Below are 26,336 nucleotides of genomic sequence, written 5' to 3' on the forward strand. Positions count from 1 at the left end.
AATAACAGATTAATGAGGATTTGAGGTCTTGTATCGCCTTAAAGGGTTTGTTTACTTATGTTGTCATAATCCCATATGTGCTGTATCTTGATATTAAATATATAACAAATGAGATTTGGGAAATTATTTTATTATAACAAAGCTAGATTTATTAATGTGTATTTATGTATACAAAATACAGTGTATGTGAGTATACCACTGTATTTATGCTTATAAGGGATATATTTAGTCAGAAATAGGTCTACAGTCATCGTTTCTTTCTTCAACACATACACTTTTATAGCTTTTACTCAACATAATGGATCAAGGAGTTCATGTGACAGGCATGTGTGCATCTCGGTGTGTTTGCGTGTGTGTGGCAGTTTCAGTGTGTGGCGCTGCCTTGGAAACATGAAGTCTATATCTGTGTTGTTGACTCTGTGTCTATTGTTTTGTGTGGTGCTTAAAGGAATTCATTCTGACATGGGGTGTCAGACCCACAGGACCTCAAGAGGATTAACTACTTAATCTGTCACTGATGCTTCTGCGCCGCTTCCAAAAACACTTTTGTTCTCCTGTGTGCCGCTTCATTCTTTCCTCTATATCCACAAATGCAGAACCATTTGTGAAAAATTGGGATGGGGTTTGAAACAACCCAAGTATGTGTGTGTGTGGTGGGATGGCTATTGGGTCAAAGCTGATCCTTATCTGTGTCTGTTTGTGACCGTGTTGACGTTCAGACAAACATGTAACTACTTCCTTTGTTTGATTGTGAACTTTAATCTGTGTAATAGCATGTTTACGTTGAAGCCGATGAGAACAAACTCAGACGAGAGTTCAGGAACACTGTGTAGAATACACATGGAGGGAAATCATTACCTGGGATTAAATGAGACAGGAGAAGTCATTCTCTTTTGTATGTCTGGCATAGGGAAGTATAGACATAGCTAACAAAGATTACTACTAGAATAAGCAGAGACCGTGATGGCAGTTTAGCTCAAGCATGGGGGTTTTACGTGGTTGGCTTTGATAAACAATGACTCGTAATGAAGATTTAAGGAGAATCACACAAACGACTGTTTGATTTACAATGTGCAAACTTCACAATAAAAAACAGTCTGAGTAAATTATGGGCAGACCGCTTGATCCTTCCTGTGTTTGTTATTTTGTACAATTGCAATAAACTTGTTACATTCTGACAGAGCGTTGAGAAACCGTCAAGTTAGAATGACCCATTAATCACACGAAGAGAATGCCATCGCAGAATGTGAGAAATATTTATTTGAGTTCACATTTTGTTTGTGTAAATATTAGCTTTCTCTCAGATGTTCCTACTCTAATGGGAAAAATAGAAACAGAAAGGTAAGACTATAAGATTGAATTGGTCTCCAACTTTTGATAGATTTCCTGGTGCATCTGAGACATTGTTGAGATTTCCTATTAGGCTATGGGAAGAGACAAGAAGGGTCTTTTCCTTTGGGCAAAAAACATTTGTTTTCCATTTAAACTCATTTCCGTCTATGAGAAACAACTGGAGTGTTAAAGACATCTCCTTTGTGTTTTTCTTTCCTATAGGCACAAATGAAATATCTATAAAACTTAATAAAAGTCTCAGCTAGAAAGGGAAAAAATCCTGTTCCTGGTTGATCAGTAACTTCTTAGTTGACTTTTAGACTTTCTTGAACATTGATCTTTCACTTTGTATTTACTGTGGTGAAAATACGACAATCATCTAACAGTCTTTGCTTTAAGGATTTACAAAGAATAGTAAGGAACTAATCTAGCCAAAAATGATGTATTTAAAGGTGTGTGTGAGTTCAGGAGCTATAAAACTGTGGTTAGTTTCCCATTACACTCTATCTAAACATAAACCTGTTTAAGCCGCTGATATCACATGTCTGAACATTTTCAATAAAGCTCTTCACTGTCCCAGTTTGGGTTGAGTGTTTCTTGAAATGTCTGAATGGTTAGTTGAAGCACAGAACTCTGTACTGTACCACAAGCTTTACTGTGTGTGCCTATTGCCCAAAACCGCCATGGCAGCCACCATTCTCTGTTTTTCTTTCCAACTTCGAGAAAACCTTTCTGGTGTACTCCCTAAACATTTCCACTGTTTCAGTCTCAGTTTTGAAACTGGGTATTCATAATCTTCCTTAAAGAGGCAGTTCTTTCAAAAAATAACATTCTGACATTATTTACTCACTCTTTATTTAAATCTAAATGTTTTTTTCTTCTGTAAAGGACAAAGTGAAATGCTTAGTGTAATCTCTTAAAAGTACCATAAACGTATAAAAATATTGTCCATTTACACGTCATAGCATATTTAGAGTCATAAAATCACTTTGTGAAGAATCGACCTACATGTTATTATTTTGTTTACTTAAAATCTGTCCAAATTCACTTTCACTTCATAGAAAAGGGTTCAAAAAGTACTTGTAAATACCCTAAAGAAATAATGTCATGACTTTGGAATGAATCAGGACGTGTACATGATGAAAAAGTTAGTTTTTGCCTGAACTATTATTTTAATATGTACCTGCATTATATCTCAACGCAACTGCTGTCCGCTTACATTAAAAATAATGTTCACACAAAAACACTTGTAATGAAACTTAAACTGATTCCTCTTTATGAACTAGTTTTGTCTTAAAATGTTGGGTTAGTTACTTCAGGTGTTTAAGTTCTCTCTTAAAAAGTCAATGGGACAAGGGAGTTTTTCTACTTGGTATATTTAGAGGTGGTGACCTCACAGTTTCGAACATGACTGGATTCATTTTAAGCTATAAAACATGGATGTTATCCTAAAGCCTCTTTAAAGTCCACCCAGCCAGAAGATTAGTGTATACCAGGAGGGGTGTGTCTATAATGACAGTAGCAATTTCTCAACACAACAACAGCCATAAATACACTGTATTATAAAGGGTGGAGTGAACCATACACATCCATTGTCATTCAACATGACAGAGATGGTCATGATTGTAAAATGTGTCAGTGTCTTCAGTTTGATCAACACAATACATTGTCAGTTATTATGCATACATTTTTTAATGTCTTTTTTTCTTCTATAAATACCAAAACAATTGTGGTCAATTCCAATACTCTTCTGTTACCATTGAATCTTAAAAACGGTTTCCTCATACCTTAGTAATGGTAATAATGATCTAGAAATATTTTTGACAAATATTGTTGGCTTCTGTTTACAAAAATTGGTGCCGCCTGGCATTTTTTACTTTCAGTTATCAGCTCATTAGGGGAGAACTCAAAGACCCCAAATGGGTGTGTGTCAGTTAAGGAAGACATCCAAAATGTGTTGAAACCCTTCCAGAAACAGTCTTGGGAACCACTGTATTGAGAAATAGTTGGATACACCCATTTCATGACTGTATTTGATGTTTATAGTTTCCAATGAAATCTTAAACGGTCAGAACATTTAAAGAGGTTTTGTAATCAGCCGTAGTAGAAAAATTGCTGATATACCTAATAAACGTTATCCTTGTAGTGTCTACTTGAGTTGAGAAGTACTATGTATTAGACTGCATTTTTAAATTATATGTATTCCTCACAGCCGTCCCAAAAAACGGCTTTAAAAGATTCAAGTCAACTTTATATTTATAGCGCTTTTTACCATTTTCATTGTTACAAAGCAGCTGTACATGAAACATTTTGACTATAAGGAAAGCAATAAAGTTATACACGTAAAAAAAAAGTGAACACACACAGAATACAGATACGCACACATGTTCATACACATCAACATTCATGATGCACAACTCCACACGCACAGAACACAATTTACACGGGAGAAAAAAAAACAAGGGAGAACCCAGGCCCAACCAGGGGAACCGGTTCCCCTCTGGCAAAAACTGCAGCATATCTACAAACTTGACAGTGCTTGCACAACTAGGCTAAATGAAAAGAAAAAAAGAAACATCACACCTTCACAATGTTCCTTTACCTTTGGCCTCAAATGTTCTACAGCGAGCCTGCGTGATAAGTATATGACATAACACCACTGTCAGGTTCAGGTGACCGTAGACAGTACCGGCATAACAGATGTTACTCAATGTGGCTTTTTAATCGGCTGTGACACCATCTGATGACATCATCTGGACGGCCCTCTCTAATACCACTTAAACCTGCCTCATTTGTGGAAAAATCCCACATTAGCCTGGGTAGCTTTGGAGGTTGGTGTGACCGTAACAGAAAACCTCGACACCCCTGAAAACATTTGGCATTGACGTTTTTAACAATACCTGGAAGTCACAAAAATAACAAGATACCTCACAGAGCCTCAATTTCCAATAGCAGAACGAGAATCGTATCATGCACTTTCGACAGGGTCAACCTGACAACAGTTTAGCATATTGGTTCCCTTTAAAGTCAAGAGTCATGTCTGGAAATAGGTCCTATCACAAAATATCACATTGTATTGTAAGAGCGATCACATTATTAAAGCGAGGATATACTTTATAATACATTTTTGGTGTTTCAGATGAAAGTTTTTTCAAATGCTAATAGCAAACAATAAACAATGTGCTGTAAATATTAATACAACCTATTTTAGGACAATAAAATATTCATTCACTCATCACTTTAAGTCCGTCAACTTATATTTGTAAAACTCTGTGCATAAATAATGATCTAACAAAACTACTTTATGTTTTGAAATATCCCTAAGTTTTGTGCTTTTTATTGTAATGTGCCTTGTAATGTAATCTTGTTTAACCTGTGAAAAAAGAACACGACACAGGTCATTGACATAAGGAGGCATGGCCCACATGCATTAAAACAGCCCACATGCATTAATGCTGCCTTCACGTGCTCTTGGAATTATAGGAAATATAAGTCTCTGAGGTAAAAATTGCTCATGAACGCCCTTTGATGTCGCATTTCCAACTGGGGGTTTGGAAAATAATTTGAATGTCTGAGTTATGCCAATGAATCTCAAAATAGCATTTCAGTCGCATTTATGGAACTTATCAAGAGCAAATGTTAGAGATTAAAACACCATGTGTGGGTAAACCGGGCCCTTATTTAGGGGTTTGAATGTTGCCAAAGGTCTCACATTGTATTGTTTATATCTGTTGGGCGTGGGATGTTATATAATCAGGAAGAATGTCTGGCTCACTCTGTTAACAAACAATGTTGATTAGGTCTAATAATATTGTTTAGCTTCAGGGATATCCTGTATCTTGCTAACAATGTTAGAGCACAGTAGTCGGGCAGAATAGAACACCGGGCTGGTCTGATGAGAGCGAGAACCATGTGATTTGAACTGATTGTGGCCCACAGCCTAGAAGTGGCAGATACTTCGGCTAATGTAGCAAAAGTATGAAAAGCTAGACATTAATTGATCTCTGTTAACAAAAATAAAGGATGTTGTCAAACAGACAGACAAAAAAGGCCCATGAGTATATTTGACATAATAAACCTTCGTTTTCATAAAAACGAACACTGATTGAATGTTATTACCCGTGTGCCTCTTGTGATCGTCGCCATGAGGTTTCAAACAGGTTGTGGTAGGTATTCATTTCAGGAAACTCCATTTTCTCTAAGGCATTGAAGGTCACATGTGTAAAACAGGAAATTTGGTGACGAAGAGCAACAAAAGCATCATCTCTTGGGAGATCTTAGAAACTGCAACACAGCTGCGCTCTGAAAAAGAGAACACAATGCTGGCGGTATCGTATGTATCACAGAGGCTTTTTTAAAACTCTCCTCCCTCTAAATCACTCAAGATTCATTTCAAAACACCGTTAGATTAAAATACAATGTTGAAGGTAAAATGAGTTTTTAATGTGCAACATAAAACTGGTTGTATCTACAAAAGACACATCTATTCATATACATGAAATGCGTACACATTTTTTGCACGCAGCCGCAACGGAAGTTTATAGCAAGCATAGTATTTATTTCATAATAGTTTCAAAAAATGTAGAATTACGTAATATACACATTATGCTCTTAATGCAACAGATGCAATCTTTTTTTTTAAAAGATAAAATCCATTAAAGCATCTGTCAAGGTCTGTGGAGAGGTAATAGGTCATAATCTATGTCTTTAAGTCAATAAATTCAGATTTTCATCCCTTGAATGCATCTGATGGTTATGAACCAACTGTTATGGACGAGTAAAAATAGACACATTTGATGCCCTATAGAACATCTGCCTTTAATCCAGCCCCCCCCCCCACACACACACATACATACATACAAGCCCAATAGATGTATTAATAAGTACTAGATGTTATTTTCACATTTGCACTGGTTGGTTCACAAACTTGTCCCATCTGACCCCAATTCATTAGTTGTTCCCAGTTTTAATATTAATATATACTTATTTGAATCAATTAAAAGCACACAACGGGCTCCTAACTGGATCTTTTTTCCATTTCCCTAATTTAAAACAAGTGTTTGGTATAATGCATGAAATTGCAACTGCAATTTCTTTCATAACCAACATACTCAGTAGGAATCACATTTTTGCTATTAAATGATCGTGCGCAAATTAATAATATACTTGCTATATCTATCTATACATTTTGAAAACACAAATAATGTTGCTATTAATCAAACTCGTTTAATTTTCCATCTTATTTTCCCCTCAAATAACAAGCTTAGATTGAAGAAGAGAGATATAATAACCATTCTGGGTCTTAAGGCAAAATGTTAAATGGGTGTAATACATCTGCCTCCTTTGTTGGATTGGTGCTTAATTATTTATGATATTATCAAACGTATAGCATTGACACGCGATCAATAATCGCAATTTCATGGTAATTGTCAACATGACTATAATATGACACCTCAATATTCAGTGGAGAAACAAAACCAGCTGGTGTGTGTTTTAGCTGTGCATAGTGGCATTTAAAGACCACTCAAGACTGTCGGACCTCCTGTCAGCCCGCCTGACTCTTCTCCATGCATCTGATTCACACTCGCTTTGTATACACACTCGCCGTGTCACGTCCATCTGCCATTACACATGTGTGCTTGTTCCATAGATACATGTGATCATAGTTAGACCAGTTATGGATGTTCAAAGTGTTGGCCATTGGTGAGGACTAAAAATATTTAGCAATAAACCCTTTGCCTGAATACACATAGATTTACTGAACTTCAAATTAGATGCTCGGAGAAGGCAAGCATGGCTTTTGAAAGCAACATCCACACACAACCCACATTTATACACTCACGATACACAGCCCACAATAAGAGACTCATCCGTCTCCGGATGACGGAGTCACACCCTTCTGCTGCAGTACGGGACAACAGAACAACATCTTCTATTATTCCCAGAGCTTTTCAAAGTAGTGTCCGATAATTATATTGTGTATTTTGTGTTCGAATCAACATGATATGACTTCAGTAATCTGATATATTTGAAACGGGATATTCAATGAGAAACAAATGTAGGGTGGGACATGATTTTGTCCATCTGGAATTAATGAAAAGCGGGCATTCTGTACTCGACTGAAACCAAGCAACTGAAAGCAAGATAAATAACATTAAGCTGGAAGATAACATTTATATTATTTGTTTTATTCAGGATAAAATGCACTGAATTGAATGCATTCAGATCAAAAACTTGGTAATTATTGTAGTGCTTCTGGTTAAAAAAAAAACATCATTAAATCAGAAGAGAATACATTTAAGATTTTATTATGATTGTAAGTCAAGAAAAAGTAAAACCAATAAAACACCGGACATACAGTATTAGTGTCTACACACTATCAAACATTAAAAATATCCAACATCTGGATAATGCTGCTCTCTCTTATCAAGTCTCCTTTTCACAAGCTTCATAGTATGAAACCTAAAACGTGTTATTAGCATTCGGGCGATTTCCATCCTTTTTGTAGAAATGGATTTAGAAATCACTCAAAACTGAAATGCTACAAACAACGAATAAAAGTGGCTCAGTGTCGTACCTCAGACTGCAACCAGCGTCTGACTTTTCTGAAGTGCATTTCTGCCAATTAATGGTCCGAGCGTAAACAAACACAGCAGGACATTGCTTTGACTACAATGTTCAGTAGCATCTTTAGATATTAAAACGTCTGAAGACATAAAACCGTGTCTTTTTCAAGTATTGCTCTTAAGTGTGCCGTACCCATGGGATTCTGTTTTTCTTTAAACCGAACCGAACTCAGACATCCAGGACTCGTATTTCTCCAGGTCAGAAGCTGAGACAGACTTTGATATTTTTTTGAGTGCCAGCTCAAAGTCCTCCATGGTGACTGGCATTTGAAGTTCATCTTTAGAAAGAGCTCTGATCTCCTCCGGGCTGAGACCCTGGATTCTCCTTCTCATGGCCATCATTGATGCATCTCTGAAAGCACAACCACAGGTTCATCGGTCACATTGACACTACAAATCTAAAAGTACCGCCTCATTTTAAAACCATTTACTGTGCTCTGAAAAAGTGGGCAGCCAAGAATACAAGTTCACTCTGTTCAATACATTATCTTGCAGTCATGTGTAATTTTCGCCACCTTTTATCGATGTTTCATCGATTTAACAATCTATACCAAGTTACAGCACAGTACGACCTATCGAACATACTTTACTTCATCACTTCACACCAACATTTCCATTTAAGGTCAGATATGTTCTCTTTGGCTGTGATTTTGTCACTTAGCACAGAATTATGTTTTCGGTGAGGACAAAACAAAATGCTTGAAATTTGTCAAATTACATCTTTTCAGAACGAGATGTTACGCCTAATCCCAAAAGCAACCTGTACCTGCAGACGTTGGTGATGTCAGCTCCTGAATAACCCTCAATTCTTTCAGCGATGAGTGTCAGATCCACATCAGACGTCACTTCAACCTCTCTTAAATTGATCTTCAAAAGTTCTGCCCGTCCTTCAGCTATGATATCAGGGTCAGGAATACACATTTTAAGAAAATTCATTTTTCTGTTTATCCAAAATAAAATGTGCTTATTTTATTAGGACTTCTATCAATGAGGAATTTTCACTATCATCCAATTCTTTTCTTAATTCATTATTATTTCACATGACATTTAATAGTCTTACAATTGCAAATATATATATTTTTTACCCTAAATAGAATTTCTTACTGGGCGGTCAAACGATCGCATCCATTATAATTGTCTGTGTACTGAGCATATTAATTTTGTATATATAAACACCAAAACATACCAGGAAATATTTAGATTTATTTATTTATTTATTTATATTTACCAATAATTTAAATTATATATAATTATAAAACAAATTGTCTGTACGTGTACGCGTTTCTAAATACAAAATTTATATGCACAGTACAAAGACATATATTATGCAAACACAAACCTTTATCCTGTCTGCGATTAATCATTTGACAGCCCTGTTTCTAACATTATTTTGGGGTGAAAGATGCTTTCGTGAGAGTCTCTAGATTCAACATCATTTAAATTGTCAAACAGAGCACTGTAACTTTAACAAAAGAGTTTCATCAGACAATGAAACATCATGAGTCGTGACTCATATCAAGACTAACCGAATGGATAGAAATTAGTCAGGCTAGTCAGAGTGGTTGAGTGGGTGACAGGCATGTTGAAATCAGAGCACTGACTGCCTAAGAAATGTTTTCTTGTTCACAGGCGTGTTTGTGTTTAAGATTACCGGTAGGGAGTGGAATGTAGATTCTCTTCTCAAGTCTTCTCCTCAAAGCCTCGTCAATATCCCAGGGGAAGTTAGTGGCCGCCAGGACCATTACCATCTTAGAGGGATCATCATTCTCTTGAGCGCCCCCTACACCTGATGCCGTTACAAAAGATTGTGTTAAAATGAGGTTGTGACGTTTGATAGAATATCACCTACAATTCAGACCAGTTTAACTCACCATCCATTTGGACCAGTAATTCGGACTTCACTCTCCTACTGGCTTCATGTTCGTCTGATGTGCCACGTCTGCCACAAATAGAGTCGATCTCATCGATAAAAATTGTTGTTGGGGCATAAAATCGAGCCTGTTGGGACAAAGAAAGAAAGAAGATTTTTAACCAACTTTTGCATTTAGTCTAATATAAAATGTACAGTTATGGCTCTAAAATGTCATAATATCTGTCTAGTCTGTCAAACTAGCTGGGACCAGAATCATATGTTTTGTCATCTTGCTCACCATTTCAAAGAGAAGCCGCACCAGTTTTTCAGATTCTCCTCTGTACTTTGAAGTAAGCGTAGAAGAGGACACATTGAAAAACGTTGTGCCACATTCAGTGGCAACAGCTTTAGCCAACATGGTCTTGCCTGTGCCTGGAGGTCCAACCATCAGCACCCCCTGATAGTTTGAGACAATAACATAGTGGTCATCAACTCCAAATTAGCATTTCGCAGGCATTTAAACACACAGATATAGCTGATGCTTTGTGGAAAAACACTTCGGTGGACCAGATGGCATCTGCAAACGAAACTGAAGATAAAAATTAAATGTGTGATGAATTCTAGAGTAATAATATGAGGTTGTGCCATCTGCTCTATATAATAAATAAGTATAACACCGCCCACTAGTGGACAAAATACCATAATCAGATGACATGTATGAAACAATGACAGCTGAAAAGCTTTAACTAAAACATTTAACATAAAAACACAGAGTATGTATCCATATGTGTATGTGTATAAGCTTAGATGGCATCAGATATACGTATTAACCTTCCACGGGCGACGGATCCCTTTGAAAAAGTCTGGCATCCACATTGGCAGGACCACTGCCTCTCTCAGTAGCTTCTTGGCATCTTCTAGATCCGCTATGTCATCCCTGTAGGAACAGTAACACATGACAGCTTGCCTGAATCACGGTCGAGCACTGAATCACCGAATGCCTCTGACTGACAGCTGCCGCTGCTGACTCAACACATTACGTATTTGTTTGTATTGAAGTACGATGTGAAAATTAAACTACTGTATTTTAATAAATACACACTTTTTGCTATCAGTTTCACAAACTCAGACTGAAAAAGTTTATATAAAAACACTACCAGTGGATATTGGGGTTCCTGGACACAATGTCTCGTTCCAACGCGTCTACTAGGTCGCTGTCATAGCCTGTGCCATCAAACCTTCTCTGTTCTCCATCACCAGCACCTTCCTGACCATTCTTCTTACTCTGCAAACACAAATGGACAGAATAAATATTTGGTGTAATTTAAGGAAATTTAAAGGGCCCGTTTCCCGGAGAGGGATTATTTTAAAACAGGGCTAGGCCTTGGTTAAATTAGGACCTTTAAATAGTTTTTAAAAAACGCACTTTACAAAAACCATTACTGATGGGCATCTCGAGACAAAACAATCACACTGAAATATTTTAAGATATGTCAGTGCAAGTTGTTTTAAGACGCCTCTAACATTCAAATTACTCTGGTACTAGGATTAAGGCCGGTCTGGGATACTGCCCAAACATGTCTGGATACAAAAACAAACGTTGATTAATAACTTTTAAAAAAACAAACTTTTTCATCTTTAACTCTATTGCTGCGGCCTTCTCGAGTGCTCGGTCTGTCTGCTTTGACATTCGGCTGACCCCTCCCCACAGGTCCACGATGCTGCATAGCAGGTGAGTCTTTTCGCTGTGGCTTTGATCCAACTATTGGTTTCTTAACCGGAGCAGGTCCTCTGTGAACAGATTATTACATTTAAGAATCAACTTCAAAAAGGTTTGTGAGTAATTAATGTGTGTAAATTGTATTAAGAACATCTGGCAATGCAGTTCTTTTGTACTTGCTTAGTTTGTAGCAGTTGCCTGAATAATAATTGGAATAAAATGCATTCAATTTCTCTGTATTTTCAAAACCACAAAAAACATTCTTTCACTTTTCCGCCTCATGGAATTTCAATGATGCACTCGTGCTATTTTTACTTTGGAATAGGAAATGCATGAGTGTACACCTCAGTGACAGTATCATGACAAGGAATGTTTGACATGCTCTGCAGCTCCCAGAACTCTGCTGGGTTTTGGGAAATCAACTGCCTATTCTACCTGTGCTCCGCTGGGGTTGGGGGAGGCCAGACATTGCGGTCCCTTGGGCTCTCTTCAGGCTGAGGGTTGGGGAAATCAATTGGCCTGTCCACCTTGAAACTCTCCAGGGTATTTACAATGCTCTTTACCTGCTCATATTCCTCTGCCAGCTCCTGTCGAACCTAGGCTCAAGGGAGAGAGCTGCATTAATTCAAGGTCCGTTCCAAACTAGAAAAAACCTACAACGTCCTAAGAGGTGACTGGTCACATTGGTTTTGAATTCTGTCAAATGTGGACAGAATACAAACAACAGTCTTAGGATATAAATAAGACAGGTTATATAATGTACAATGCAAACTGTAGTCTATACCGAATATTATACACATAACAAACAAGTGTTAATGTTATTGAATACTTATCAAATGTATTCATGGTTTAATCATGAAATACACAAGGGTGCCTTACTTGATGCCATTTGACTTTCTGGGCAGGATCTCTGAGCGACTGGCAGTGCTTATGGATCTGTTGTATAACACCTTGGTAGTACACCATGGAGGAGTCATAGTTTCCCAGTAATGCATATTCTCTTCCTTTCTTAGCATTGTCACAAATTTCAGTCAAATTCATGATGCTAGTGGAGGTTGCTTCAGCGTTTCAATGCAATGTTGTTTACAGGTTTATCAGCTGTTTGTTTAAATGGGGCTGACTGAAGGCCATGAGTCCTAAGCACAATAGAGATAAGAAGATACAGAAGTGAATCACTCATTTATAATGATAAAAATAGAAGCACTGTGTGGATTTACTGATAACGATTCTATTAAAAAAAAAAATGATATAAAAGCTATTCGGCAGCAAGTATGCTTTTACTCACTGAACTATTACTAAACGTACGTTATTTAGTTGTAGCGCTGATTTTACAATGTCATGAATTAAGACAATATTCCGTTGACGATCACCTAACGTGAGGTTCTTTAATACTGTCCAGCACCCTTCAATTGTGTCATTTAACCGCACGCGCTTTTTATAACAACCAACAAAACAAATTCGACATAACTAACTGCATAAAATTAGCAATTTGTGCTTATATTGCAAAAGTGTGCACAAACGTCAGCGCTGACCTCTTGCTTTACATGGGACTTGTAGTTTTTTCCCCTTTGCTTTAAGCTAAAGGCAATCAGCGAACGCTACAATAGAGCACTACGTTACCCATAATGCAACAGTGCAATATGCCAAAGATTTAGGCCAGCGTTGACAAAAAGGATATGCAGAAACTAAATATGGAGCCTGGATTTAAGTTTATGAACCGTTCTGATAACATACGGTATGACAGTAATGTTCTATACAGATTGCAATCATTTTAAAGGAAATTGATACATTTCTTACCTATATTCAAAACAATTTTACGTTCGCCGGAGCTCAGCCCGTTACCCCACTGATGTTGCCATGGCCGCGAAGAGACGCTGAATGAATGATGAATACGTGCATGGATAGTGGGCGTGGTCTGAACAATGATTACCGAGATAGTTGTTACACGAGGAAGATATATATACAGTTTGGCCATCCATCGCTATGCCAATGGAAACTTTTTAAAATATATATACCATTTGCTATCCATTACTTATTAAATCAAACTAGCTCAAGAACAAGATAATGCAAATAACAATATGTAAATCGAGAATAGAAACTCTATGGAGGTTATGGTCCTTATAAAAGCATCCGTCAGTTCCAATAATTAAACACACGATGTCGCTGTATACCTTTATAATCTGCGGTGTAGTCAGATGAACAGCAGGCGGCACGGATTAATCGAGATTTTCATGCGGTGATGCGTCCCGTGTTCATTTTCAAACCTCTGTGTTTGTCACGAAATACACAAAGGACTAGAAACTGCTTTACTGGCGTACTGTAACCCTACATTGAATACTCTTTTTCTACTTACAACATAAAACATACACTGTCTGTGATGCTATGGGACCCTATCCATTTAAAACAATTAAATAAAATCTTCAAAACAGACGCTAAAAATCACTAATTCTAAAATAACGTTAATTCTTTCTAACAATGTTATCTGGATAGCTATATAATGAGTGCTGTATGCGTTTCATATATTTTATGTAATCTTTGACAAACAAGACGTCATATCAAAGACAAGCCCACGCACAGAACCTTTAAATAAACTAGTAATGTTTGAAAATAATATGAAAAAAATAGTGCTTTAGTAAGAACTATTTGAAACATATGAAAAAGCACTTGATACAAAAGTGTCTGAGTGCTTTTAGGCCTTTTCCCAATTAGATTGCAAAATGATCTGGGAGAAAATAATAGTAATTGAACAAATAACATTATTTAAAAAAAGGTTTATTTAATGCAAGCATACCAGAATGTCAACAAAACAATTACATTTTTATTCATTTCTGCAATTACAGTGGTATTGAAAATGCAGTAAAATAACTTTGATACGGCGATTTACTAATGATAATATTTGATCTGAAAGAGTAAACAAAACGTACATTAAGATATGAGCTACAACCTCACATGAAACTAGGTTGTGTGCTGTGCACTTCTAAATCTCCACTGAACCCCAAGACAATTTTACAACCCCTTTTTAAGTTTTAACTGTACCGGGCAAGGATAGTGGTGTTGGAACCATCTAAAAGAAATTCAACCAAGAACTAAATTAAGGGTTAGGGCATTTGGACAAACACAAATGACACTTCTGTAGTGTTAACTATACAAAAAAGAAAACAAAAGAAACTGTACAGCTTAAAAACATATCATATACATAGCCTTATTTTTTTTCCTATTCAATTTTAAATTTTATTTACCCATTTTATGGCCTCAGTAAAGTGTACAGGGGGGTTAAATGCTTTATAGACAACAAGCTAAGCTCTAAATGTTATTCATCTACTCGTCATCATCGTCATCATCATCTTCATCATCATCATCTTCATCCTCCTCATCATCATCATCAGCCTTGGATGGGGCTTTGGCTGCGCTCCCTCCCACTTTGCCTTTAGAGCGATAGGCAGCAATGTCCTAAAATGAAGAACAAGCATTTCAAAAATGAAACTTTTACAGTAAGTTCAGATATTTATTGTTGACTAGCAGTTTGGGTCTCACGAATGAGTATGATGCTGTATAGGTATGGCATCGTTTTCTCACCTTCTCATACTTCTCCTTCAGCTTGGCTGCCTTCTTCTCAAATGGCTGCTTCTCCTCAGCCATTGTTTTGTTCCACATCTCACCAAGTCGTTTGGCCACATCTCCGATGGACAGACCCGGGGTCTCTTCTTTCACCTTGGGACGGTACTCCGCACAGAAAATGAAGAAGGCAGACCTTTAGCAGAAAAAAGGATAAAAATAGTTATGACCAGCCTTTGATGCCAATTTATTCATATGTACATTAAAAAGGTATTCTTACAAAAGGTACTTACGGGGGTCTCTTGGGAGCATTGGGGTCCTTGAACCTCTTCTTCTTCTCGCCTTTGGGTGGAATGTAATTCTTCATCTCCCTCTCATAACGTGCCTTGTCAAGTTTGGCCATATCTTCAAACTTCCCCTTTTCCTTGGCAGACATGGTCTAAGGAAGGAAAAAAAATATTAGAACATCATTGTTCTGGAGAAGAGGAAAATTGGAATGAATGCAGTGTAGAAAAAATGAATCAAATAAATGAACTTGTAACTGACCTTCCATCGCTCTGAGCACTTTTTGGAAAACTCAGAGAAGTTGACCGTGGCCTCAGGATGTTTCTTCTTATGCTCCTCTCTGCAGGTCTGGACAAAGTATGCATAAGAGGACATTTTGCCTCTTGGCTTTGTTGGATCCTTCCCCATCTTCGTTTAGATATCCTTAAAACAAAATGTAATAATTTTAGTAACAAAATTCTAAATTATTTTATTCTTATATTTATACAAACTGTTTTATTTCACTTTGTAGCACAAACCTCTCCAAAACTAAATTAACTACATAAGCGAAAAAAATAAAATTTGTCGTTTTGTTCAATGTGTAACGTTGATATTTGACATTTTAAAATAATTCACGAATTTGACATCTTGTGATGGAAACAGCATCCTAGAAATTACTTTCAACAAATTACTTCAACAAAAAAAAATAACCGTTCGTATTATTAAACCATCAAAAGTTAATTTTAAAAACTCAAACTTTTTTAATTATTTTTTTTTAGTTAAAATGGTTAAAAAGTGTAAAAATAACTAAGCCGAATAAAGTTCTTTTAAATGCCACAGTACGCGAAATATGGCAAAACGCGTTAAAAAAATAATCGAGTTCACTTTCACTATGTTCCCCGTTGAAAACAGCCTGTTTCTCTCTATGTAACAGTTACCGTTCAATAGCAATGGCGCACACTCTCGTCTCGTTGAAGGAAAGGAGGTCAACAACGACAGCAATATTTCTTCTTCCATTTTGTGAGAAAGCCTTCTTCATGAAAGAAAGTCCCCCTAAAATGTCTCCACCCGCCTTCCTGCTCGCTTTTGGACACGAAAACCAAACGGTGCGGGTCGGTTTTCCTGACCGAAAATTGTTTCCTTCGCAAAAATCCCAGTGCATTCGCCCGGTGTATAGTAATACATTGGGTCTGTGCTGTGTAGAGTTTGCAGTGGGCTCGCAATGGCCGCTTGTCTTCATGCACTAACACTGAGAATATGGCTCCTTCTCTTTGTGTCAGCCCTCAGCCATTACACTGCTTTGCCATAGAGGGAGCAGAGCGACCGCATTACCTACCTCACTTTAACTCCTAATTTAAAACCCTTCCCACGCACGGAAAAATACGAAAATGCCCGCATTGAAAAGACGAAAGATGAAATTTTTATTTTCCGCAGCGAAAACCCCGCACTTTTAGGCCGACGGGGTAGAAAACACGATTCGAAAAAGTTGAAGCGAACTGCGTCTGCCTATGGCTCTATGGCATTGCCTTGTTTCCTATGCGAGTACAGTCAGCCATTACAGTAAAGCGCAGCTCCTGAGGTGATTTTTTCCGCCCGTATCTTTGTTATTTCAATTTACCCGAGCCTGAAAATGCATATACACAAAAACGGCGTTTAACTTAATTTTTCTGTCGGTCTGTTTTTTTCCTCTCATATCATTTTCATAGTTCACTGTCTTCTCCCGAAACACATCCCCTGTAAAGCTCTGCAATGGCTGCTGGCTGACGCTATCGCCGTCCATAGACCTTGTTTGTACGCAATTCTGTCATCTAGTTGTCCGCTAAACGTTAAACGGAGCATTTTAAATAGTATGATTTTTTTTTTTACATTTTCATATTTTAACACCTCAAATAAAATCGGAATCTTTTCCAGAAAATGTTAAGGCGTAACGTTACACTAAGCCAAATTAAATTAAAAAGGTTATTCTTATTCTGAGGTGGTAATACCCTCGTTTTAAAACGGAACATTACCTAAAAAATTCCCTCACGATTAAAAATGCTCTGTTACAACGTAAATATCAATTTCTTTTGGTTTACTGGCCTTTTCTTGCGATTTTAGTACTTACCTCACACTTTCTAATGTCTACAAGCTGACACTTTCCGCTGTCTTGTCTGGATAGTGAATGTACTGCAATGGCTGTATGTGGATGTAATAGCTCTACGCAGTAGTCTGCTCTCTCAACCCTCTAGCATTACTCTCAATAGGGCTTGCATTCGATTGGCTGCCGCCACGCCGAACATCCCCGCGATTGGCTGAACACTTTCCATTGTCCTAATAACAGCCGTACTGCGATTGGTTGCCCTTTGTGAAACGTCACGAGTGTTTTAAATGGCGGGTAAATACAAAATACCGAGTGTGTGTATTTCTTGTCTCAGTTTAAAGCAAAGGCTGTGTGTACTGTGTTGGCTGTAGTAGTACTGTGTTCTATGTGTTCCACGCGCAGTGCTGAATGAACGAGCGGGTCAATATACAGTGTCAGTGTAGCTGTGGGGTGAAGTGCTCCACGAAAGAGTGATAGTGTCAGATGACTCTCCGCTAAGATCAAACACTATGTGAATGTCAAAGTCACATTTTAACGAAAAATTATGCAAAATGACATACATTTATAACGACGCCTTAACCGGCGGTATCTATGTATGTGTATCACAGGCTTAACATTAACTTAGATTTATGTTGATTTTATATGAAACAACGTCATAGGTTAACTTCGGGAGACTTAGAAAGCCTTTGATTTGAATAATTAAATGACGATACTCCCAAGACAAGATAATTGTTTTGTATTTTAGGTACGTGGTTTACACTCTTAAAATGTTAATCTATATACCAAATAACAAAGTACAATAGCACGTTTACCTTAATTTAACAATTGCAATGACACATTTAGACGGATATCATTGTATTCCAATAGGAGAAAAATAGTAAATATCTATCTACACAGGAATGTTTCGTATCTATCTATCTATCTATCTATCTATCTATCTATCTATCTATCTATCTATCTATCTATCTATCTATCTATCCATCTATCCATCTATCTATCTATGCACAAGCAAATAAATATTGTGGTTCTTTCTTTGAATTGCGGTTTCGAACATAACACATTGAATGAACTTTAAATCGCTTTGGTTACATGCGAAAGCCTAATACGTAAAGCTATCTATCTACAAAAAGAAGACGGCCATATCTTTGGAAAATGTATTGTTCTGATGCTTTATTTCTGGAATAACATATGCAATTTGTATCTAGGACATAATTTAGGTAGCGAATTAATTTCGTACCATAAACACACTGGGGAACTGACGCCCATGCATGATAATGACTATATCATGAAAAAATATGCAAATGCGTATTGTGAGGAATGGGGGACAGCAGATTAAACGCCAAGGGAGTTTGATGTGAAACTGATGCCCATATTACCAAATCTGTTGTTTCTCAGTATCAGCGCCCTACGGCTCCTTGGAAGGAGCATCGCCCGCTCAACCACATGAACATTGACTGACGCAAAGCCACATGCTGCTACTGAACACATATGTGATGGTGCGATGTGTGATTTCAATAGATGCTCTTTATACAGTCATATTTATTAGTATGTGTAGGCTACTGTAACAAACACCATAACACATTTAATCATTCTTATATTATTAGTCGCGTTTCTTCAAATATCACATTTGAAATTCTTAAGATACTCATATTTGAATTAATAATTTTTAAGACACACAAATTTATTAACACTACTCGGCAAACGAGATAAAACACACATATAATCTAACGACTCTTTGCCATTTAATCAAGTGCAATTGATGATTATCAATTTGAAATAATTTGCTGATTTAATCACTATATTTCTGCTGTGTTTACACACATCTGTTACGATTATATATTTGTATTGTTTAACAAAGTTATGTCTCTTTAATTACGTCCGATGTTGTATAGTTAATTATAGTCTACGCTTCATTGTTTTGTTGTTGTTGAGTCAATCCGCGGTGCTGCGTAATTTACTTCCAGATTTGAATTGTCCACATAGCCGCAGTTTACGCGCTAAATCCGGGTGAAGGCGCTCTTGTGTCGTAAAAGAATTTTTGTAAAAACTTTATTTAGCATGCCATCAAAACCGGAAGTCGAACGTTGAGCGTACGACTGAGCATGCACATGGAAATGTCTCCTACCGGCGTGCTCGAACAACCGAATGCTTCTATGAAATCTTGTTTGGAAAATCTCTACATTCGATCCGATTTTAAGGTATGTGTTGGATTAGGTGATATGCACCCGGGGATTTAGTTGTGAATGCGATCGAATTAACGGTTTGGATGATCTGCTCGTTAGTCGCGCCCGGTGGAGATCAGCTGAGCACATAAACAATAAATGTATTAAATATTTACTGTATTATAAGCTGATACCGTGTTTTTTAGCCCAAGACATTTTACGATTTATTAGCATTGTGTTCGACTTTACAGCTGTATTTATAATCTAGTGGCAGTTTCGAAATCAAATGCAAACGAAATCCTTTTTTTTTAAGAATTAACGTTACACTATTATATGTAAGTGGGTGTACTTTTTATGTTTTTTTTTTAGTGATGAACCAATACAATTCCAATAAATCCTGCGAAAATAATACCTAAAGCTTTATGATAAGAAAATGGTATTTCTAATACAAACCACTTGGGTCAAGTGTTCTGTTATGAGCTTATCTAAATTAAAAAACATTTGCTGTCTTGCAAGCACTGATTTCCCCCCACATTTATAATTGACAGTGTGTTTGGGATGGAAACTGAAGGCAAGAGTGATGGTCAAGTTAGTGATTCCTGATGCTGAGTTGATGTTTCAGAGTTTATTCTCTCTCACTGCAGCGTGTGAAGCAGGTGATACGGTTATGTCAAGTTAATGGCAGCAGGAGTCATCAGGGAACAGAAGCATCAGTGGCAGGAAAATGAACGGCGAAGAACCTGGTATAGGAGGTCCAACCCCAGCAGTGGTTGGGTATTTGGGAAAAGTCAGTTATACTCAGTTCTCATCCCCTGTCACTTGTGCAAAGCTCGCTGTCACCTGTCAATTCGTCTCGATTGGATACTGTATGAAAGAAAGCTATTGCTTGGAAATTGAACCCCCCCATCCTCGGCCAAACGAAACAAGAGCACCAAGGAAATCTGTAAAAGGCGAAAGAATTATCATGAATATATTGTGAATGTGTTTAATCTGTATAAGGCGAATTAATTGTAATTTAATATGTGTATTTAACTAGAGTAGTTTCATGCAAATGTGTATTTTTTTTGCATTTCCATTGGTTTTAATTCATTCTATTTTTGTTTCTGTAGTGGGAAGACAAAAATGCCTCACCTGGGAATTGTCCTTGGTGTTTGGGAAAAGGTCAGGCAAATGCTCTCCGGTACTACGCCATCAATTTGGAGGAGACCATTATGCTCTGTACAAATCCAGTGGTAAAGATATTCATCCATTTCTTCCTCTGCCCATTTCCTTGATACTTTCAAAAATAAGTCAGACATCTCTGATTTTCCTTTTTTGTTACTTTGCAGTGCCTTTACCCCCTTGTTAGCAGACCACTGGAAGATGTGCGTGCTGGTTTGTCTAAAACTATTGAAGGATGCAAGAGGAAATCCTCCATCCTGCCTGAGGTTGATGACATATCCTCCCCTTCAAAACGGCCAAAAGATGAGAACCTAGAGGTGTTGCCTGCTCTTTCCGAGCCATGCAATCTCAATGCTTCATCCCTTCCGGATCACACTGAAATGTTAAATGGGGAACAGTTCATATTTGAAACAAACACTGTCTCTATTAATGACACTGAGAATCAAAATCCTGAGGAGTTACCCGTTGGCACTGATGTGGATGTTGACTTGGATGTAGACAAGAAGGATGATGGTGTATCTAGCACTCAAGATGAGAGAGAGGAGATGGATGAATTTGATATAGAAGCACTAGTAGAATTGGTTCCTTTGCAACCTCATCTCTTCTGGAAAAATGAGGATAATCTGTGTTGGTTGGATTCGTTGTTGGTTATGCTTGTGAACTGCAGGACGATCAGGGAGGCTCTGAATCAGGATGTAAATGTGCCGGACTCTGTGGTTAGGAACTTTTTCTCGACGTATGATAAGACATGTGCGTACGTAAAAGCAAAGGAACAGCAGTGTGAAGGTAAGAATCTTTAACCCGTTTTAGGGATCAACAATGGGGTTTTGTTATTTGCATAATTTATGCACCCTCATCATGTCGTTCCAAACTTGTATTACGGCTGCAACTAACTATTATTTACAATTTTGCATTTGGTAGACGCTTTTATCCAAAATGATTTACATTCCATTATCCTATACATTTGTTTCTAAGTATGTGCAATCCCCTACTATCGAACCCACGACCTTGCCGTTGTTAGCGCCATGCTCTTACCACTGAGCTACAGGAAAGCTAATTATTTTGATAATCGATTAGTTGGACAATCATTTTTTTTTATAATCCGATAAAAGTTTAATTAAATCTTTTGCATATAACTAAATCAGAGATTGGAAATTATACTTAACTGAACTCATTATCCTGCTCCCAAAATGTTGTGGATGTCCCCCTAATTAACACAGCAAGGCTGATGGGTTGATTCAGGTGTGTCAAATCAGAAGCACCTGACAACAGTCTCTCCTAAACATGGGAGGGAGGGGACAGTTAGCCTAGAAAATCAGTTTTTTTTTTTTTTGCATAAAAAAAGTGAGATATTTCTCAGTCACATGTAGTGAAGTACAGTCAAAAGTATCTAGAAAAATGTATGCTTAAGTATAGTACAGATACTCAAAAAGTGTACGTAAGTACAGTACTCAAGTAAATGTACTTCGTTACTTCCCACCTCTGAACTAAATAAACTGGGTTTTACTAATATAATCTTTCATTTTGTCATTTAAAACGCCTCTCCCCTTTAATCTTTTAAACATCGCGGCTTGAAGCGATGCATGCAAAACACGTCTGACTTTAAAACTGCGCACCGCATGCTGCATGGAGAGACACGACTGACTTTAAACCTGCGCAGCTCAGGCTGCACGGAGAGACACATCTAAAATTGTCATTTTAAAAGGGTAGAAGATGCGCTTGATTTATAACTGCACAGCTCCCCAGAGCATAACAGGCCAACATATCGATAATGAAATTCATGGACGACTATTTTCAAACTATAAACAAACTATAGTTTTTTTCATATGTTCATCGTTATTTTTTTCAACGTATTTTCATTGTTTCATAGATTATTAAATTGTTGCAGCCCTATGAGGAACACAGATGAAGATATTTTGTATTTCCATACAATGGAAGTAAATTTTGTCGCTATCGTTATTCAAAATGAACTCTTTAGGGTTCTTCGGGAGAATGAAGGTCATACAAGTTTAGAATCATTTGAGTGTAATGAAAGTTAAGCAAAAAATTAAAATTGTATCTCTTGAACTGAAGTAGCTCCTGGTTATCAGGCCATTAGTTTTGTCAGGTGCTTCTTTTATAAATGTATGTTGAATTTGCCTGTTTTTCTTAAAACAGACAAGATAACCAGAGTCCCAGCGGACGTCCTGAAAGAGGCGGAGCGACAGCTCTCTGCTCTCCGTTTGTCACTCTTCAAACTCCTTCAGCCTACACTCAAGTGTGAAATTGGTAAAATAGAATTATTAGCTACTTGAAACTGTTCATCATATCAAACTGTTTGTTGCTTGTGGTTTGTCTTTAATGATGCATTTGTCTGTCTGTCCACAGGTAAGAAAGAAACGCCTGTCTTTGCTCTCCCTCTACTTCTGCGGTCAGATAAATGGGCCGAGGAGCTTTTCCAGCACACTGTCCGCTGGGAATTTAGGTGCACATCCTGTGGTTATACTGTCAACAACAGGTACTTGTTAGGTTCAGATGTTTTTCTTTGAGGAACAAAATTCAAAGCCATGAGAATGATACAATGCATGTCATTCCAAATTTGGATGAATTCCCTAAGCATAAAAAGAGATTTTCAAGAACGTTGGTAACCAATCGGTAACAGTGACTCAAAATTTTCTAAAATGATCTTGAGTGAAAATGAGTGTTCCTTGAAAAATTTTCCCTTTATTGCATTGCTGTGTCATTTAGTAATTTATATTTTATCCCTGCCTTCGTTCTTATTAACATATTTAGTGAACATGCAGATTTATGCACATGGATGTAACGCAACTCTCATTTTGTCCTAAAGCGGCGTGAACACTCTAACAACATTAACTCAGATTATGTCTGACTGGCACCCGCTGAAAGCGACCCACCGAACTCAATGCAGTAACTGCAGCCGTAAAAACCAGAGAAGGAAAATGGTACTTGAGAGGTACGAATGAGTGGTTTTATCTCTCCGACTGTTACATCTTAAAATACAACTGAGGCTTTAAATGCAACTCGCAGTTTACTGATACTTGCACCTCTGTTGACCTTCGCAGGTTATCTTCCGTGTTTGCTCTTCACTTCGTGGAGGGCCTGCCAAGAAAAGACATCTCTAAATACTCATTTGAGTTTGAGGGCACCCACTACAATGTTAGCACTATCTTTCAGTACAATAAAGATCTCAAGCACTTTGTCACATGGATCCGCCAGAGTAATGGTGAGTTTTTTTTTTTGTCGTAAGCTTTTTATTACTTTTTATATTCTTTTGATGTGTTTTGGACTTTTTATTATGGGGTCAGCTTAAATATAGTCTCGCATTCTAACGGTTTGGTTTGTGCAGCAATGTCAATTTTTTTTAAATATAAAAATACCAGAACAAATTGCTAGCAACAGCAAAGTCAGGGGCTTGATTCCTAGGGGCAACACATACTGGAAGGAGGAATCGCCTTGTTGACAGTGCAAAAATGTATACTTGAAATGTCCCGCATTTCACTTTATATAAAAGGCATCTACCTGCATAAATCATTTACTGTTTAATGCACATTTCATCTTATTTTCCTTCCATAAAGGATCATGGCTGGAAATTGATGACTTGAAATACCCTAACAGCATCACTCACAAAAGGTTTACGCTCCGTGCAAAGGAAATTCACGTTGTTTTCTGGGAGTCCGAGTCCAGACAGGACAGTGCTTCTGAGGCCTGCCCGCTGACAGCTCCTTCCGTCACGGACATTGATGATAATCAGCTGTCTGATTCTGCAGCCGATGACGCGTATGTGCTAAGTGCGATGACTGTAAGCGAGGACGCAGATGTCACCAATTCCACTACTTTAAATGCATCTATTGGCAACACCACATTACTGGACACGTTTGAGGGACTTACACACACGGACATCGTGACCCTCACTCTGGTAGAGGAGAATGCTGTTACCGAGGCAACACATCTTCCGGTTCCACAGCCCCCAGCTTTCGTGCCCGCCGTCATCCCCAATCTTCCAGTAGCATCTAGTGTGTCTTCTAATTTTCCTTCTTCAAGCCCTCCGAAGCACACTCAGACACACAGTTCTGGTTCCTCAGAAGTAACTCTATCTTCAGCCGTGAAGCAGACAGTAGCTACAGAAATGCATTCACCCTTACCTCCACCAGCAGTTGCTAGAAATACAGTTGGCCTACAACACGCTTCATTACTTCAACGGCATCCTAGTTTCCAGTCTACTCCAGTAAGACCCCCTGCTCCGAAACCGAGACCCACTCTGAGATGCGAGAACAACGAAGCTTACCCAGCAAAGCCGGCGGAAACTTTCAGTGGTTTCTTAAGCAGGAAGGGAACTGGTCTGCCAAATCCAACTGGTAAAAATCCTTCCACAGGCGCTAGTCATACCAGTAAAGCATCCGACATCCTGAAATTGAATGGTAAGAAAACTTCAAGCCTTTCGGTGGATAAGCAGCCTACCACCACAACTGAAGCTCTCAGGATGAAGCTCATGAAGAAACTCCAGGCAAAGAAAAAGAAACTTGCCAAGCTAAACCAGCTCCTGGTAAACGGAGGAGAAATCACCCCGAAGCCGGACAGCACGGCGCTCTTGTCACCGTACTCTGTCACTTCCAGCACCTCAGCATATGACAGCCCAGCATATGACCAGTTCTTTGCCGAGCTGTTGTCTCCCGTGACGGTTAGCAACCTCTCGCCTGATAGTACAGATCTGCAGGAGATGTTAAACAATTCCCAGAATAGCGAGACCATGAATGGAAGTTTACGGTCTGATTCTACTATTCCAACCGTGGTGCCTGAACAAACTTTGATCTACCCCTCTTCAACTGATGATTCTATTATGAATCTTGATGACTTTATACAAACTGAAATGGGTCAGACTGCTATTGAAAACACAGATTTTAATTCATTAGATTTGTTCTTCTGATGAAGGAGCCTCCTAGAACCTTCAGTTAAGTTGTTCCTGAGCATTCTTCTTATGTTTTATATTGAGGATCTAAGAATTTTGTTAGAAGATAATGTGATGCATCATCGAGCGAATCTAGATGTCATGTCGGAATCACTTTAAGGTTAGAAAACATTGTGTATTTGTATATGTTCTTGTAAAGTTTTGTACAAAACTACAGATTTTTTTTGTCTTGCTGGTTTTATAGTTGGCAGTATTTAAACAATTTATATTAAATTTTCTCTGAAATGGAATTTTGTGGTATTTTTTTATCTAACTTAAGTGGTGTGAAATACATTTTAAGGACACAGTGCTACAATATTTACAATCACCTGATTTTAAGTATATGGCTTGTCGTCATAATTATTACATAAGCAATTAAATTGCAATTATTTGCGTCAACTGCAGTAATTTTAGTTTTTTTTACAATTGAGAAATTAACCTTTTCAACTAAATGTTTTGTTCAAAAAGCAAGCATGTTCTGTTAATGAAAGTTAAAATACATTTAGAAACCACACAACCAATTCCATTTTTTTCTAAATAATACGTTCATAGAAAGTGTTTCAACAAAACAAACTGCATTTCGACAAAAATCTAGTCTTGAGGCCAAAGAACTGGACATGTCTATTTTGCACTTTACAG

General features: G+C 37.7%; 3 protein-coding genes across 8 annotated transcripts; 1 reads left to right on the forward strand and 2 right to left on the reverse strand.

The window, feature by feature from the left end:
• Positions 1 to 7,499: 7,499 nt before the first annotated feature.
• katnal1 (katanin p60 subunit A-like 1) lies at positions 7,500 to 13,455 on the reverse strand. Of its 3 annotated transcripts, none has more exons than XM_056735785.1 (11): positions 13,328 to 13,455; positions 12,410 to 12,666; positions 11,966 to 12,126; positions 11,454 to 11,601; positions 10,968 to 11,095; positions 10,642 to 10,747; positions 10,109 to 10,267; positions 9,830 to 9,956; positions 9,610 to 9,744; positions 8,725 to 8,851; positions 7,500 to 8,310 (listed from the first exon to the last, which is right to left on the reverse strand). In XM_056735785.1, the coding sequence occupies exons 2-11, from the start codon at positions 12,569 to 12,571 to the stop codon at positions 8,112 to 8,114; spliced, it is 1,452 nt and encodes a 483-aa protein (XP_056591763.1). In that variant the 5' UTR covers positions 12,572 to 12,666; positions 13,328 to 13,455; the 3' UTR covers positions 7,500 to 8,111. The 3 variants fall into 3 exon arrangements, with proteins under 3 accessions (XP_056591763.1, XP_056591761.1, XP_056591762.1); XM_056735783.1 differs by having other exon boundaries at positions 11,439 to 11,601; XM_056735784.1 differs by lacking the exon at positions 13,328 to 13,455 and adding an exon at positions 12,836 to 12,984 and having other exon boundaries at positions 11,439 to 11,601.
• Positions 13,456 to 14,286: 831 nt separating this feature from the next.
• Positions 14,287 to 17,588, reverse strand: hmgb1a (high mobility group box 1a). Its single transcript, XM_056737396.1, has 5 exons — positions 17,454 to 17,588; positions 15,632 to 15,793; positions 15,379 to 15,524; positions 15,107 to 15,281; positions 14,287 to 14,980 (listed from the first exon to the last, which is right to left on the reverse strand). Exons 2-5 carry the CDS (start codon positions 15,776 to 15,778, stop codon positions 14,849 to 14,851), a joined length of 600 nt encoding a protein of 199 aa, XP_056593374.1. The 5' UTR covers positions 15,779 to 15,793; positions 17,454 to 17,588; the 3' UTR covers positions 14,287 to 14,848.
• Positions 17,589 to 19,499: 1,911 nt separating this feature from the next.
• uspl1 (ubiquitin specific peptidase like 1) lies at positions 19,500 to 25,948 on the forward strand. 4 transcript variants are annotated; one of them, XM_056737193.1, is made up of 9 exons: positions 19,500 to 19,627; positions 20,236 to 20,378; positions 20,701 to 20,823; positions 20,920 to 21,538; positions 22,910 to 23,020; positions 23,120 to 23,249; positions 23,580 to 23,705; positions 23,815 to 23,975; positions 24,328 to 25,948. In XM_056737193.1, the coding sequence occupies exons 2-9, from the start codon at positions 20,316 to 20,318 to the stop codon at positions 25,674 to 25,676; spliced, it is 2,682 nt and encodes an 893-aa protein (XP_056593171.1). In that variant the 5' UTR covers positions 19,500 to 19,627; positions 20,236 to 20,315; the 3' UTR covers positions 25,677 to 25,948. The 4 variants fall into 4 exon arrangements, with proteins under 4 accessions (XP_056593171.1, XP_056593170.1, XP_056593172.1 ...); XM_056737192.1 differs by having other exon boundaries at positions 19,507 to 20,378; XM_056737194.1 differs by having other exon boundaries at positions 19,507 to 20,334.
• Positions 25,949 to 26,336: the final 388 nt, after the last annotated feature.

The sequence above is a fragment of the Triplophysa dalaica genome, chromosome 22, assembly GCF_015846415.1.
Source record: "Triplophysa dalaica isolate WHDGS20190420 chromosome 22, ASM1584641v1, whole genome shotgun sequence".
Taxonomy (NCBI): Eukaryota; Metazoa; Chordata; class Actinopteri; order Cypriniformes; family Nemacheilidae; genus Triplophysa; species Triplophysa dalaica.